At 38.7% G+C, this 18,146-nt stretch overlaps 1 protein-coding gene across 3 annotated transcripts in view; it reads right to left on the reverse strand.

Annotated features, from left to right (window-relative positions):
* PLCB1 (phospholipase C beta 1) overlaps positions 1–18,146 on the reverse strand; it is a 704,439-nt gene that overhangs the window by 180,928 nt on the left and 505,365 nt on the right. For all 3 annotated transcript variants that reach the window (XM_086701714.1, XM_086701716.1, XM_086701717.1), the window contains exon 10: positions 3,025–3,171. In XM_086701714.1, coding sequence (XP_086557840.1) covers positions 3,025–3,171 — 147 coding nt within the window. The remainder of the gene's footprint in view (positions 1–3,024; positions 3,172–18,146) is intronic.

Here is an 18,146-nt window from a genome sequence, read left to right on the forward strand (position 1 = left end):
TTTATTTTGAAAGAGAGAGAAGAGAGAGAGAGAGAACGTGAGCTGGGGAGGGACAGAAAGAGGGAGACAGAGAATTCACAGACTCCACACTGTTAGTGCAGAGCCCGATGTAGGGCTCGATCTCACAAACCCTGAGATCATGACCTGAGCTGCCATCAAGTCAGATGCTTAACTGACTGAGCCACCCAGGTTCCCAAGATCTAGACTCTTAATTTGAGGTTCTATTGACCTCCTCAAATTTGGATGAGAAACCAAGATTACATCTTTAATCTAAAATTCTATGTTAAATTTAACAATCTCTTATAAATGCAGTACAAGCAGAACTGTGAAATTATAGATATTTTCACATCCTATTCCACTATTGCAAATAGTCACATCATATTATTTATGCTAATTTTTAAATTGTGCTCATTGAAATACATATTATTTTATCACAAATTTGTTTTTTAATATTTGATAAAAATATTTCATTGGAAATTATCTCCTTAATCCTATATACTTTATTTTATGCACTTAATACTACTCTTACAAGGGTCCATAAACTTCACCAGAATGACAAATTGGTCACTGGTACCAAATAGGATTAAGAATCCCCTGAGAAGATAACAAATTAAAAGTATTTTGACACTCTTCCCAAGGAGGACTATGGTCTATGTTTTCTCCCTTTTAATCTGTGTAGGTTTGTGACTGTTTTAACAAATAAGAAAGTGACAGCACAGAACTTCAGAGGTGATGTACAATAAGGCAGTTAAGCTTCCTCCTTGTTCTTTGGGACACTTGTTCTGGCAGCCATGACCTGCCATGTAAGAAGTCCACCTACCCTGGGGTGGCCATGCTGTGAGGAAGCCTAACCTACATGGTGAGGCTTCTTATAGGCAACTAGGTCAGGAGTCCTAACCGAGCTCAAGTTCCAGACACGATGGTGGGGAAGCATCCAGACCGTTCCAACACCCAACGTGTTCGCATTATCCCCAGGTATTTATTTGGCAGCTGGAGCTCAAGACACCAGGAATGAGAGACAAGCCATCTCCTCTGTGCCCTATCTGCATTCTTGACATACAGAATGAGGATGAAAATAATATGGTGGGCGTTTTATGCCACTGAATTTTGAAGTGATTTGTTATGCAGCAAGAAATGACAAAAATAGAGTTTAGGATGAGCCAAACATGAATCTCATTACTTTTTGGCAGGAATCTCTCCTAGTAGATAATGTCAGTTGAAATAAAACAGGCTGAGAGTAGCCTGATAGCCACTCAGTTTTTATGAAGAACATACAAGTTGCAGTTCAACAGGCTAGAACTCAGACTATCTGGTTCTGATTAGATGCTCTCAGAGTATACGGAATAATCCTGGGAACAGTCCACTCTAGCTGTCTGGAGGCTACTTTGCTCTCTCTATAGAAGGGTCATTTCTATTCTAAGCCATTTTTTCACCAAGTGTGGGATACCGGGCCAATGCTGCATTTGATACCAATACAACATACATTTGTACTGGGATGGATGGATCTCCTTAAGGAGTTTAGATGAAAGAGCTGCTTATTTGCCGTATAACTGAATCCTGTAAAATTCTCTTGGACACCCATGAATAATGCCCGTCATTATGTTCATAGCATCGCTGGTCTACCCTGCAACACAAACCGCATGCCCCTAGACAATGAGCCATGGGCACATCAAAACCTCTCTCAAGGCATGGTGGGCATCTAAAACTTATACGTATCAAATGAGACCCCAGACTTCAGGTACGTTGTGGGTCTTAAGGTCTGGCTATCTTCTATTAATTTGGGTGAGGACTGTCTGAAGTAAGATAGTGATATGGCTTTTTAAAAAGCCTTTTTTTTTTAATTAAAAATTTTTTTTAAATGTTTATTTTTGAGACAGACAGAGAGAGAGAGATAAAGCTCGATCAGGGGAGGGGCAGAGATAAACCAGGCTCCAGGCTCTGACCTGTCAGCACAGAATCCCCCCATGAGGGGCTCAAACTCACAAGCTGTGAGATCATGACCTGAGCCAAAGTCAGATGCTTAACCAACTGAACCACCCAACAGGCACCCCTGAAAAGCCTTTATTTTTGTAACCAGTAGATTTTTTACAAAGTTTTTTCAAGGCTGGTATTTAGAAATCTGCCATATGGAAAGTATTCTTCAAGAAGTGTATTTTGATTATACAAATGTTTTTAGCTTTATTAAATTCTGTATTTATTAAAAATGTTAATTTTAAACTAAGTTGAGGTGATATATATATCTTTAATTTTTTTCTGTTTAATAATCTACTAAAAATATGGCAATGCTCAATTTAGGATCACATTTGGAAGCACATTTGTTTTTTCCTTCATTATTATAATATTTACAATGAAGTATAGATTGTCATTCAGGGGTAAATTTGTTTACATCTAAAGCCCCATTGCACCTTGAGCAAAATTAGCTATTTGCCTTGAAAGTAAATTATTTATGCTTTAGAAATTTTTCTGGGGCCCATGGGTGGCTCAGTTGGTTAGGCGTCTGACTCTTGGTTTCGACTCAGGTCATGATCTCCCAGTTTCGTGGAATCAGGCTCCGTATCAGACTCTGCGCTGGCAGCCCAGAGCTTGCTTAGGACTCTTTCTCCCTTTCTGCCCCTCCCCTATTTGCGCTGTTTCTCTCTCTCTCTCTAAAAATAAATACACTTAAAAAATCTTTTTAAATAAAAGAAATTTGCTGTATATGAAAAGAGTCCAGAGAACTAGGTAGTATTGCCAATGGTTTGAAGTCCACTAAAGAAGGAGGTCAAATCCACAAAAATTCCATTGGCCCAAAGATATTAGACAGGATACATTTTAGAAGACTTAAAAACAGGAAAAGATATGTTGTGAAGAAATGATATTCCTCTTACAGGCAGAGCCTCTGGTCCTGGAAGTCAGTTCTCAGAGGCATCTTACATCCAGGAAATGAAAGAAAACATGCCTTCCCTTCTGATCAACAGAAAGTAGAGGTTGATGAAATTTGGTGAGATTGGCTAAAGTCATTGTCAAAGAACTGTGAATTCGTACCTGTGAGGTAGGTGTTGTGTGAGGAATTGATGAAATAGTGAGAAAGGGGCTGAGACATATCTTCATTCAAATCCAGTTTCTCAGGCGAAACGACTCCATTTTCTTCTCCACTCAGATAGCGCATAAAGCCATCCACTGATATCTGTCCTGGAGGAAATGAAGAGTTAAGAAGAATGTGAATGTGTTCTTTTCATGGGTTGATGGTATCATGGTGCTTTAACTTTTTTTTTTTTTTCCAGAAAACTCTGGTAGCATCCAAGGTAGAAGACAGTAGGCACAATTGCATTTTAGCATGGATAATAGTCATCAAGTATTATGTCATTGCACTACAATTATCTCCCAATGCCACAGATAATAGAGAAAAAGGTACTTACATGAGTCTCACTGACTTTCAGAGGATTTAAATACCTAAACACCAATCTTTTGTTCTTAAATTAAAAATGGTTATCAACTTTATGAATGGACATCAAAATGTTATGAGTGCTTCTCTCTGGGTAATAGAATTAGGATTGAATTTCCAAATTTCCTATTATGAGTATATGTTACTTTTATAATCAAAAAAATTATTCAAGAATGGGTTTATTATTTAAAATGAGGTGGAAGTGTTTTCAAATTGTGATTTTTTTTCTCTGAAACATAAAATATAGATGACCACAAATGAGTCTTTCCTAGGAATAAAAACTCAAATGCTCATAAACAAGGAGGTCTTTAAGTTTCTTATTTAGAATGGCTTTACTTCAAATGGAAGAAAATATGACTCCCACTTTAGTTTACTCGGATCTTATTTAGAATTTTGCTTTTGTTGTAACCTTTCTGAGATGACTGATGCTAAATATTGAGATAATTCTTTATCTTTATTACAGTAATCTTTATGGAATTCCCAGAGAGGTCATCTTCACTATTTTGATCATTACCACAGTTTATTTCTTCAGCCTTAACAATAAGAGCCTCAAAAACCCCAGCACATTTGTGAGTAGTAGGGACACTGCTTGTAAACATTGGAGGGTAGCATTTCTTTCTTCTTGCTGAAAGAGTTTTGTATTAACATAAAAGTGGCATATGCTCACTGAAAAAAAAAATTAGAAAAAGAGATGAGCAGAAATAAAAAGTAAAACTTTTCTGAACGAGTCTAACTCTTTCTTCAGAACTAGGTGCTGTTAACATCCTGGTGTGTATGCCCTCCAGGAAAACAAAAAAACGTGTGCGTGTGTATGTGTGTGTGTAATTCTTTTATGAAGGTGCAATCATTTAGTAATTAGACTGACCTTAATTAGATTTAGTGACCTTTGTCTTAGCTGAACAATATGTTAGAAACATTGTCATGTAATTTATAATATTTATATTTTATGTATATAAGGTATGTAACCATAGCACGGCTAAGTAATCTTTCATTGTCATTGGATGTTAAAGTTGTTTCTAATTTTTCACTAGTATAAATAACTTTGTGCTGAATACTCTGATAGTTAAATCTGTGCACAAACTCTTAATTATTTCTTTAGGATGAATTCCCAGGAATAGAACTGTTGGTTTAGAGGCTATACCCATGTTTAAGCCTTTTTTTAGTACACATAACCCAGTGTGCTTTCTTTTCAAGTTCTAGCAATTTACTCTTTCACCAATGGTTTTTCCTTCTCTTTACTCCTATCCAAACCCATAAGTACAAGCATGATCTCTAATAATTCTAATATTTATTGATTTGAACAATACTCTTGAATGATAAAATGTTGTGTGCCATCCACAAGTGACAAAGCTAGTTTTGACTACTGACCACAATGTAAATCTTTTTACATCCAATAGGTTTCTCAAAGTAACTGATGAGTACTTTTCTCAATTCTGGAAAAATTATAGCGAAACTGCCTTTAATATTTCCTAGGAATAAATACATTTTAAAAGTAAATTCAGTTATTGGTTGTTGGTGAGTGAAGCTGAGTTTTATGAAAAGAAAAATCTCCTAAACAAACTGAAATAGGAATAATTTTTTGCACTATGAACTTAATAAAAACCAGCTCTAATATATACTTTGATATGTTAAATAATGACAAAAGGAAAAAGTGTTAAGAAGGTCTTATGCATTAGAAATGACATAAAGGTCAACATACTGGTATGTTTGTGTGAATTTTAATAGATGCCATAGTTTGTACCATCAAATAAGCATCAACTAACAAAGAAATTGTTCCAATCATGCTACCATTTATGAAAATATTTTGGTTACTGCTCTTGAAGCTTCGTTTTAAAATTCATTTATGATGAAATGCATATATCCTTTCAGACTGGTTTCATTTTGGAAACAAACCAAAATCAATGCCACTTAGAGTCAAAGCTATTCCAATAGATAGTTTAAAAAAATATTTTGGAGTCTAGAACTCATTTAGAAATAAATATTTTTTAAAAAATTAATTTCTTCATATTCTTCCTTTTTTTTCCCTGTGACAAGTCCATCTTGGCAGCTTCTCAAACCAATGCCCATTTCTCCCTCCCTCCTTCTCTCCTTTCCTTCTTCCTTCTCTCATTACCTTCCACTTTGTTACCGTTTTGTTTAACAAAGATTTATTGAACATCTGCCACGTGATGAGTACACAGAAAACTGAAGCACAGCCTCTGCTTTCATAGAGCTCATGATCTAATAGAAAATAAGATCATTCACACTTTGAAAATCAGGCATGAGCTCTTCCAAAGCAGGGTGTGCCTTGATATCTTTGTCGTCCCTGGCATCTACCCCAATTCTTTGTGCACAGTAGGTGTTATATCAGTCTTTTTATTTTGCTTATTAGTGATTCAAAATAGGAAATAAATTCATTTGAAAGTGGAAGATCATGAAGGATAGAATAATTTTGATTCTTTTATTTGATTAGGTCAAATCATATGAAATTGCTAATTTTGGCAATTTTAACCTATGCAAATGACAATTTCATATAGCTCAGTCTCTAACTACAGCTATTTCTCAGAGGACACGAGTAAAGGCAAGTGTCTTTAGGGGCCCAGGAAGGAAAGTAATGTGACCAATGGAATAATGTGTGCACCAGGGAGCCGTGGAGTGTGGAAAACTCACAAGTGTATGCTCCTTCTGAAGGCATGCAAATGACAGCAATATAATGTTGTGTGGCTAATCAAACCACTTTTATGGTGTTGGTGACTCTAAGGCTGTCAGTTTGTGTCTGTTACCTTGCAGGAATAAATATCCTTTGGCCCGATCAGCAACTTTAAGGAGCAATTAAAACAAAACACACCAATATGGCGAGGATGACTAATTTTAACTTTAGCATCAATGCCCATTTATTGTGTCTAGTGCCTTCTGGGCATATGTTGAGAAAAATTCTGAGCCATGCTTCTCATTAATTTTGATGTCTTTCATAGGTGCAAGACAGAGAATCTTATATGTATAAGCTATATATTTGTTATTCCCAAAGGAGGATATTATAATTAAGGCCAAGTTATACTTTAAAATATGCCAAAGAACATGTGTCCAAGTTTCATTTAATTCATTAATGAGAAAGCCAAGAAGATGGCAAAACTTGAATCTCAAAGAAGGCTGTGAGACACCAATGTATGCACACATGTGTGTGTTAGCACATCACCCAAACAAAACCCCCAACAAACCTATAAAACCCCCAAACCAAACTTATAAAAATATTGCTAAACTGAATATAAAGCTGGTTAATATTCTATAGGTCAAGCAAACATAACCTTTGGGTTATCTTCTCTACCTTTACAATTTTACAGGAGTTGAAGATTTTAACATAATTTTTTAGCTTAGATTTAAATCAATAATAGTAAAAAAACACAACAACCCAGAGTTGGGTGAGTCAGTATTTGTGAAGATTATTTACAATTAATTATATTAAATAATTTAAAAGTTCCCAGTGAAGGAATTTACCTAACCTTGAATAAGAACAATGAAAGAGTTTGGAAGACAGTTCAGAATATTATTACAGACTGCAGGTGAACAGACACCTGGGAGCAACTTTTCAACCCCAAAGCTCTGCGTTGCTAATAAAGAGCAAATGTGGAAGACTTTTGATGCACCAAATGACTAGGCAGACATATGTCAAAGTCAAGAAAAGTCAATGAAATGGTAAGGATAAGGAGTAGTAGGTTTATAAGTTGTAAAGTGTCAGCTAAGGGATCAGCAATTCACTGGGAAAAATGCAGATGTTTTTGGCATAATGAATTAGCTTAAAAAATACTTCTGACTAGTAAAAGCTTTGGGACAGAAAACAGACTTTTAAAGGATTTTTCTTTTTGCATATAACCTATAGCTGGATAATTGTTGTTGCTATTGACTTAAATGTATCAGTCCTTTCTCCATCAACCTTGCACTATTTTTGCAAAACTGCTTACATTTTTTTCCTGGTATACTGAGGAGCATAGAAAAAATAAAAAACCTTGAGAATTAAGCTAGGAAACACTGTTTTTCTAAACAAATTAGTAACAGAATAAGAAATCTAGCTTCCAGGAGCACCTGGGTGGCTCAGTTGGTTGAGCGTCCAACTTCAGCTCAGGTCATGATCTCACAGCTTGTGAGTTCAAGCCCCGTGTCAGGCTCTGTGCTGACAGCTTGGAGCCTGGAGCCTGCTTCAGATTCTGTGCTTTCCTCTCTCTCTGCCCCAACCCACTCGCATTCTGTCTCTGTCTCTCTCAAAAATAAATGAAAACATTAAAAAAATTAACACACAAAAAAATCTAGCTTCCATTTCTGCCAGCAGTAACTGATAAGGGGCAAATTCCTCAACCACAGGATGGTTAAACTATACAAGCTCTTAAGTCTCTTCTTCCCATAAATTCTGAGTTCCAGTGATTTAATATATTAAGGATGATTACTAGCTAAATCAAAAACAAACTGTCCCATATTAGGATGACATTAGGAAACATCAAACTACAACTAAAAGCAATGCTACAACTTTCTGGAATAAAACCAAGAAGATAAGTCCAGAAGGATAAGGCCAGCTTACAAAGCCTACAAATAAAGCCCTTTACATATTTTCTTGTTAGAAGACTGGTATGTTTCCAATTGGATATGCCACTCATATAAGTGTATGTAGCCTTTGAACCATTCAGAACCAAAGTAGGAAAAATTGAAGTCCCTTAAGGAACAGGAAAAACACTGCTCTATGAAGCTATTTTGTTCAGAAGTTCAGGTGTTCAATGAAAAGGGAAACCAGTGATGCAAAAGTGAAAAGATTGGACTTCATTGGGGAGAAACGATCTTGAAAGTAATAAAAGAGGCAAGTGGCATGACAAAATGATGGTCCCAGTGGCCATTTAGAGGTCTTATAATTCTTCAGCAATATCTTTGCTGCAAAGAAACTGTCATGTGGTGTTGCACAAACGCCATGGCCATCAACTGTTGCTCTGCCTCCTTCCGCCTCCTTTGAAGCATTTCATGAACTATCTCTATGATAATTTCCTCTGTTCTCTCTTTCTGGAACATTATTGGGTCAAAGTTTGCATTTTAATACAACCTCTCTCAAATTATTAATTTTATTTCTTTGTTCTACTTTCTGTGAGATTTCCTCAGCTTTATTTCCAATACTCTTTTAATGTTTTGTTTCTCCTGCCCTTCTTTTCAATCTAAGGGCCCTTCTAAGGGCCAGTTTGTGTTCTCTGGTATTTCTTAAAAAATAGCATTGTGTTCTTTTTTCCGTAGTGCAATATGTTCTGTTATCTTTCTAAGGATATAAATAGCACATGTGTAATTAAAGTTTTCTTCTCACTGTTTTCTCCAAAGCTACATTTTCCTTATTTCTACTTGAAAAAAAAGTTTTTCATTTGTCTAGAAATTTTTAATTTTCTGTTCATATTTCAAAACGGTAGACTACAAAGTTTGACTGGATTTTTGAATGCATCTGGGTAACTGAGTATAAACTTGAAAATAAAATATCATTGCAGAGGGGCGCCTGGGTGGCGCAGTCGGTTAAGCGTCCGACTTCAGCCAGGTCACGATCTCGCGGTCCGGGAGTTCGAGCCCCGCGTCAGGCTCTGGGCTGATGGCTCAGAGCCTGGAGCCTGTTTCCGATTCTGTGTCTCCCTCTCTCTCTGCCCCTCCCCTGTTCATGCTCTGTCTCTCTCTGTCGCAAAAATAAATAAACGTTGAAAAAAAAAATATCATTGCAGAGAGATCAGTCTTTGTCTCTTTGGAGTGACTGCTAATGTCAATACTTTTAGGACTTTCATCCTGGGCTGATCAGAGTCCTGAGAGAAGATCTATTTAATCACTTGCCAGGAGAGTACAGGCCTGGATATCAGCCTTCCAGAGCAAATGCGGAAAGAAGGCTGGAGAACTCAGCACTCAGTACATTTATGATCACTTTATCTCCTTGCTTTCAAAATTGTAGCTCTGCCTTCACCTGGGACTGTGTCATCCTCAGACTCTCTGTTACCTCATCTCCAGAGAGTAAATCTTTAGTCTTTATCCAGGGAGGAGTTCCGACTATCCCTTAAACAGTAGTCAACCTTATTTTAGGCTGTACTCCAAAACCTACTTCCAGAGGAACCTGACACTATCAATTTTTAAGACTTTTAAGGTTTCATAGAATAATGCAGATTAGTCCCCAGCTTTTTACATGGCAGATGTATGATAGGTTTCCCCTGTCTGTAATAGCAATAAGCATATAACTAGCTGCTGACATTATGTAATTATTGTCTCTTAGCCTATTGTCTCCACCCTTGCCAGATTACGCCTTTAAAAAAAAAAAACTCCTTTAATTTTAGTGTAGTTTCAAGATAATTTAATTTAGTTGAATATATTCAGACCAACATATTTATCCTGATATTTCATGAGTTTTCTTTTATTTTTTTTAAAGTTTATTTATTTTAAGAGACAGAGAGAGACAGAGAGAGCATGCACATGAGCAGGGGACAAGTAGAGAGAGAGGGAAAGAGAGAATCCCAAGCAGGCTCCATGCTGTCAGCACAGGGCCTGACCCAGGGGTCCATCTCACAAACCATTAGATCACGACCTGAGCTGAGATCAAGAGCTGGACGTTTAACCAACTGAGTCACCCAGGTGCCCACCCATGATTTTTCTACTACACCAGACTGTTAAATTTATAAAGTCAGATTTCACATGCTTTGCCCTTTGATCCTAGCGTTTTTAGGGAAATAGAATCAGATGGGAGGAGCTGAAGGTCTTCTGTCATTGACCTATTTTGCCAGGTCAGAGACTTATCATAGGCCTCCCTGGTTTTCTCTTACTTACATCTTTCTAGTGAAGAGTAAGCAGTGACCAATATCTCACCAGAGAGGGTGCTAGATGGTTAATTTGTCAGTTGGCTGTTCCTTGCTATATCTTTTCCCAGGTAGAGTGTTATCAGAGTCACAGAAGCAGTCTCAGCACTCAGGTACTTATCAGGCAGAAAGGTGCTTGGTCCCCTTTGTTTCTCTTGCCAACCTCACAAGGCTGCTTGTATGGAACAGGTATGTTAATGTGTGTAAGGAGGTGCCAGTGTCTACGTGCTTCTAAGGCAGTCATTACGGAGACAAGCCAGCCTTTGATTTTATGGGTGCCAGTGAATTGTCCAACTCCCCTTATGGTGGTCATGGGATGTGTTCCTCATAACTTAATTCAATCAGAAGAAAATACACCCAGATTTAATTTGATGTCATGTAATTCTTTTTCCCAAGTCTCTCATGTAAAATTATAATTTGAGTTCAAAGCACTGCCTGAGAAATTTTCTGATTAAATCTAAAAAAAATTTAAGGAGACTTCTAGAACTAAATTCTAGGGCACCTGAGATAAATTACATATTCAATTCAGGTGTAGTTGGGAGTATTCAGATGAGATATTTCCTCTCTTCCTTTCCAAGTCCTCTCACTCTTCTCCAATACAGTAGGAACAAAGCATTCTAATTTTGCCTCAGGGAAGGGAGGGGTGGCAGAGGAAAGGATGTTTTTTCTTCTTGGTTCTGAGGGCACTCCTCTACTAAGACTTCCTTATCCCAAGTCTAGGGGAAGTTCCAGACAAGTGTGTCCTGAAGAGAAAAGGTTGTGGCTCCTTTCCCAGGAGGTGTTCCTTAAAGTTCCAAGCCCTGGTGTTCCCCAGTGGCGAGAAACAGCAGAAAAGTTTTATTTTTACCCTGTCCCTCTGCCTAGCCCCTGGCAGAAACACTAATTAGATGGCACTAAATGTCTAAAGCCATCAAAATAGACCACAAAGAGGGGATTATGATAATTCAGAATAGGGCAGATCAATTCTTAAACAATAGAAGACTTGATTCTTCATTACATTGCATTGACAAGTCACTTGCCCTGTTCAATACAGGGCCTCTTAGCCTCTTTGTTCAGCCCTGGTAGAATTTCTTTTTAAATTCACAAGAAGTATATCTGAAATAAATCCATAAACCCTCATATTCTACCTATAAGCTTATGAAAGTGACTATCGATAAGGTCAGTTACCACAAGCTGATGTTCCCCTGTGCCCTGAAACTGCTGAGGTTCGTGGTGAGTCCTCAGCACCACACTTTCTCATGATACTTTACAGGAGCTGCATGACCAGAGGAGAAAAGTACAGCAAGGCATGCTCAGAAGCTAATCTCTAGAATTCATGGCACATTACCAAGGTGCCTTGAAAGTCCCGCCGTCAGGCTCTTTTCTATTCAGTATGTGTTTTTTACCAGGATGGTGACCTTGGAAATGACCCAATCATGGCATCAAAGCACTGGCATGGAACTGGTCCTGAGGTAGTCCTAAAAGCAGATGTAAGCTGGAGCAGCAAAGCGCTAAAGAAAAACATTATGCCGTGGAGGCTCAGGGAAAGAAAATGTAACTGGCTGTATTTACAAACACAGTATTTTTTTTTTTTAAATAATGGATTCTGACTTGAAAGGAAATGTATTGTAAAAGTGCAAGCAGGATAGGAAAGGAAGACAGAGAAGCTCTTTGAAGAGCTTCTTGAGATTTATCTATTTCCAGTATGTCATTTAACGAACTTTTCTATACTGTTTAGTATGTGCAAATATTAACTCATTTCATCCTCATGGTAACTCCATGGAGTGGGTGATACATTTATGCCCCTTATGTGGATGAGAAACCCAAGGCAAGTAGCTTGCCCAAAGTAACACAGCTTACAAGTGGATAAAATGGGATTGGAACCCAGGTAATCAGGCTTTGTGTTCCATGCTCTTAACTACTATGCTATCCTGCTGTTGAATACCATACATAATCCGGGAGAAGGTAAATAGTAACAATGATAATCGCCATCATCATCATCATCATCATCATCATTGAAGGAAGTGTTACCCTTACTTGAGCACTGACCATGTGCCAGGCACTAAAATCCTATGAGAAAAATCCTATCCCATTTTTAGTTGAACAAACTGAAGCTTAGAGAAGTTAAGTGGCTTGTCTGAGGTCACAGGGGTACAAAGCGTGAGTGGGGCAATGGAGAGGGACAGATGGTGGTGTGTGCGACTGATGATGTTTGCCCACATAACTTTCCCAGCACTGGGCTGGATAAGGGACACAGATGATGAAAAGGAGAGGGTCTTGCATCCATGGCAGTTGGCTTTAATCTGGGCACTCTGGATTAGTCCTAAAAATAGCCCTGAATGTGACCAAGGAGCAATTTTTCCCCCTGATTTACTTATCTCTCTAAAACGTGTTACTTTAATCTGTGAAAGAAGCTGGGCTCAGGCAGCACAAGTGACCCATCTGGCAGAGGCGTGAGGATTAGCTCTTTGATTCGGATTTGTCTATCAAGGACTAAAATTCTTTTCCAGACTTAATTTACATTCTAATCTCTGCATGTGATTTAAAGGCATCCTCTAACATTTTTATTCTCCAACCCATGAGTCTGACTTTTAGCAGGAAAAATAAAATACAACAAGAAACCTGTTATGCCAACATGAGAACCAGAGAAATGCTAAACAGAAGATGTGACATTGTTTTGTGGGTTTTGCAAAAAAACAAAAACCCAAAAAACAACCAAACAGCAAAAAACAGGTTAGTTAGCTTAAAAAAAAAATAGCCAAACACATGCAGGTAAAATCTTTTAAAGCTCACAAGAACAGAGATTTCTATGAATGCAGCCTTGGAAGACAGATGGCCTATAAATCCACACAAAGTCATCACACAGTTGAGACGGGCAAACTGGACCATGTGTCTGCCAGCTAGCATGGCCACCAGCCTCATTCTGTGGAGCCAAATGCCAATTAGGCAGGCTCTGGCACTCAATTGTTCAGATGTCCATGGGATTAGGTGGTTGAGAATCCATTCATCATCATTCAATCCCCACTTGTAATGTAATGATATCAGAGAATGTTGGAATGCTACTGGCCCAATGGCTTAACACCTCCTAAGTCCAAGCACAGCACAGAAAAGCTATTTCCTTGGCTCATGTTTATTCCTGGTGCTGTGACCCTTGTGTGAGTTCTGCTAGACCAGCTCAGGGAAAGTAAGTGCAGATGGCTTTCATAGTCCATGGCTCACCAAAATCTATTTGTCTGCTTTCAGAAATAATCTATTAAATGTCCCCTTTTCAAGCACCCTTGCTTGGGCACAAACTTTCCGATTACAAATGCCAACTAACTGTGCTTTTGTAAGAGTATAATGAACTTTGCTGGTTTCTTGATTTTATCTGTTTAGTTTCCAATCCTGGAGTCAGTGTTACAGATTCTTATTCATCTTGATTGCATATCTGTTCTATTACTTTAATCACATTATTGTGTGATAGTGTCATAAATGGCTACCTGCTCCTCTCAAAGCCTTTGCCGATTAACCTCTCAGCCAGCTGTCAGGGATTCTGTGTCCCTGCCATCTCCCCTGCACTCAGTTCAACTTGTTGATATGGTTTGTGTGAAAGTTCTTAGTGATGACAACTAACTTTGATTTAACACTTTCCCTTTACCAACATGTTCTCACATCTGCGAGTTTATTTACTCCTCACTGTTCTGTTTGGTAGGTAGGACGAAGTTTTATTATTTGACACGATAGATAAACAAGCTCTAACCCAGTGAGATTTAATAGTCCTTTTAAATGGACGTGGCTAGGTAAGGAAAGAATCCATATTAGAATCTTGATCTCTTTTTTTGTTTTGTTTTGTGTGGTGTTTTTCTTGTTGCTGTTGTTGTTGTTCTTTGTTTTTTGTTTTCTATATATTTTTTTTTTTTTTTTGCAGAACTGTATTGTATTTATTCATTAAAAAAATCCATGTATAAGTGGACCCACACATCTCAAACCCATGTTTTTCAAGGGTCAACTGTATATATATCTTCTTTATCCTAGAACTTGATCTTTCAAACACAGGCTTGGAGTCTTTACACTAGATTTATGTAAAAGGTTAATGGTTAAAAGTTAGAGGTTCTCAGAGGGTTGTGAACAGTTTGTTGCCTTTTATTAGTGTACTGTCATCTTGCTCTATCGAAAAGACCCTTTACAGTGGCTCCTGACCAGAAGGTAAAGGAGGCAAAAATGTTCTAGATTCTTAACTAGAATGTCATGTTCCTTGGTCAGGTGCAACACTGGCTTTCTAAGTGCAAAGATCACAACCTTCCCTTCATTTATGTCTCTTCCAGTGTCTAGTGTAAAGGCAGGCCTAGAATATGTGCTCACTAATGCTTTCTGAGCTACTTAGATGTTATCTCTTAGTGCCTTATATGTCTCAGCATTCCTGAAATACAGCTTGAATGTCACTTTCCTCTTCAAAAGCCTTCCCTTCTTAGAGCAATTCCCAACACTCCCAAGAACCTCAATAAAGAAAACTTCCCCTTCCCTCCAAGCTTCCCTGGCACACAAAGGACACTCAATAGATACTGGGTGAATGAATGGAGGTGTATTACATTCTATTTTGTATTATAGTTATTTGTATATATCATTTCCCCTTCAAATTATAGTCTCCTTAAGAGCAAAGACTTTTATCTTGAGTTTGTTCCACTTCTTTGGAGTTCTTAAGCCACATGGATAATACGTGTTTGTCAGATTAAAGTGTCCATACAATTACACCAAATAGGTGTTAGAATAAAGAAAATAGTTCAGTGAGCATCAGGTACCTTGGAGGATTTCTCCTTTGACGTGCTGGTTATAGTTGCAGAGTTGGATGGAGAATTCTTTCTATACTATTGTGATCATGGTGAATATGGTTTTGTCTGTAATGACATTGTAGCAGCCTGTGTTGGTGCCCCAGGAAATATGGTTGGGCTGGACTTCCATGTGCAACTCTTTGTCTGGTGGTTTTATGTGATGCAGGCCAGAAGTGCCTGAGGATTAATATTTTCTAACAGCATCTGCAGTGACTATGCTTGGGAAACTCAGGTGTGTGTTCTACATTGGCTTCTAGAATTCACCTCCGGACCGAGTCCCAGTTACACACATGGATAACTTGCTTGGTTTCACAACCTTACTATCTGCCTTCCCTTCCTTGTTCTCACTTTCTTTTGTATCACCTCTCAAACTCTTTGTACTTGAATTCTCCCAGAGTTGGCTCCTGGGGGAACCCAAACAAAGACAAATAGCAACATTAATAAGAAACATCTTTGGCTTATTTTCTACATGTAAGGTAGAGTGTTAGGTGAGAAGGTTGATTTTGTCAAACATCCTCAGTTAAGCCTTCATCTTAAAATAATGTTATCTCTACTCTGTTTTGCTTTCACTCTGGACTCCTAGAGACCACAGTGGTTCAGAGTTAAGACAGAATTTCTAGAATGTCTATAACGAATTAATGAAGTTACAGATCATTCTCTGCTTCCTGACATTATTTCACCTATTGCCATGGCACATTTTTTAGCTGGTAGGTGTTAGGGTAAACAGTCCACATCTCATATCATCTGGGTTCCTTGTAGACAGTTTGTTTTCCATGAAGTTGATTCTCTCTACATTTGAACTGTTTCTTTCCCACTTATTTCGTACAAAACCAACTATTAACAATACTAGACTACGGGTAACGCAGATGTTGGGGGCCAAATGCCTATGACTTAGTGGCCTTTCTCCAGCAGTGTTACCTACTAAGGCATTCTTTTTAACCGAGCCATAGTCCCACCTGACTTCTGCTGAGAAGGGGGAGGTATCATAGTTAGCAACTGTTAATGCTACTTTCAGGAAAGTAGCCATTATCTGCTTTGTCCCTTCAGCTCTCACGTGAAACTACAAAGCACCTTGGGAAGAGATAGCTGGCTGAGGGAAAGAGGTTTTAAGAAAACTCAGCATTCTAGAGTGGATTAGGCTACCCACCTCATTTCCCCACATCTTGGAACTGGCATTTGACTTAGTCTTTTACAATTTATTTTTTTCCTGACTGGTTGTTTTCCGAATAAAGGCTACTTCAGCTACGAATGGACATGGCTGTGACTTTCTGGCTACTGCCATGCTTCTCAGCAGACATGGAGGTCACTGAAAGAATGCCTGGAGGAGGGAAAAACCCAGGACTCCTAGGCCAGGCATTTGCCTCTCCTCAGGCCTCAGACTCCTGGGAAAGGAGGAAATGCAATCAAGAAGGGAAAGGGAAGTATGTTACCAAGTCAACTAATGAACAATGGACTCATAATGGCAATATTGAAACAATTTTTTTTTTTCATTTGAGCCAGACTGAAATACAGAGAAGTCTATGAACATAGGAAACACAAAGTTAAGAGGAGTTTGAACACACAGTTGATAATGTCATTCTTCTGTGACCTTCCACAGAGGGCTAGAAAGTCAATAGGTGGAGTTTAAATGGGATCTTAATCAATAAAATACTAGAGTGGCTTTTCAGCCGCTTTCTCACTGTAGTAACTTAATTAAGCCATGAAAAGAACTGAACACGTCACCCAGTTTTCATCTGCCTTTGTCTTTGAGGAAGAGACTCTGTATTGTTTGAGTTGACTGTGTACAGTCATTCCAATTCTTTTATTTTTTGGATTGCTCCACAGGTAATCTATATAGAAATATTTAAATAGATGCTGTCTTAATTGTGAGGCAGATCTTTAAACCCGTCAATATTTCCTCCAGATGAGTGGTTTTTAAACCGAGCATCCTGAATCTCCTGGGGTTTTGACAGAAGCGCCTGCAGAGAATGAGGTGGAGGAGAGGCCACCACCAGCTCTATTCCAGACTCCCCCCTTCTTCAACCAAAATAGTGCTTTGAAAGGTTTCCCTACACATTGGCCTTCCTTGTGAAACTTTGTTGGAAGAAACAAACACAAATAAAGTAGGTTATGTCAAAGACAAGTTTGAAAACGACCTTTGTGGATGCCAATTGCTAACTTCTAAACAGTTGACCTGTATCTCCTTTCTCAGCAAATCCTGGTGGTGGGCCCCAAGTGAGAGCCGGAAGTGCTAGGGAGGACACTGCATTAGGGCACAGGAAATATGGTCCTAGTCTCAATATTGTCCTTCCTTAGCTGCCTCGTCTTTGGTCTGAGAGTTTGGGCTAAGTAGCTAGGTCCCTCATAGACAGGAAAGGCCAGGATTTGAGGCCGCCAGCCAGACCTTCATGAATGGTAACAATAAACAGTCCTATGACCGGTTGGAAGGGACAGGCCATGGGCACTGCCTCCTCCCATTTTTTTTTTCTTTCAATGCTCAGCTACTCTAATCTTGTCCACTTTTCACTTCTGACTCTGAGGGCGATTTATGAAAAGTGCTTATCTTGGGGTTCTTCTACAAGTAGGCTTTGAGACAAGGATTTCAGTGCAAGTAACTTATTTGGGAGGCAACCCCAGGAGATAACAGTAGAGGAGTGGAGAAATGAAAAGGGAAGGAAGGAAAGGTGGCCTAGTAAAGGGAACATTATCAACCAAGTTACAGTTGTAGGCAACTAGGGTCCAATCCCATTGGGGAACTCTAGGAGAACAAGCCTCAAAACCATCCCGCATAAGGGGCAAGGGGAATAAGGTACTACTTCCTGAATGAAAACCACTGTTGGGACCATGAAGTCCCAACCCCTGTAGGCTGACTGTAGCTGGGCTATGGGAAAGTTCTGGAGAGTTGTAGTGGGACTGCTGACTTGTTGGAACCATGAGTGTCAGGGGAATGGGAAGAGCACCTAGTTCTGCTAGGTTGGTATCATCCCACTTCACAGATGAGAATTCTGAAGCTCCAGCAAGTCAAGTCATTAGCCTGAGGTTAACTGGTTTAACAATAACACTATGCCAGCCTTTCCCTTTAATTACGGCATGTTTGATCTTTCAAGGATAGACAGTAGACATGAATAAAAA

Source organism: Puma concolor, chromosome A3 (genome assembly GCF_028749965.1).
Source record: "Puma concolor isolate L17-30 chromosome A3, mPumCon1.1.hap2, whole genome shotgun sequence".
Taxonomy (NCBI): Eukaryota; Metazoa; Chordata; class Mammalia; order Carnivora; family Felidae; genus Puma; species Puma concolor.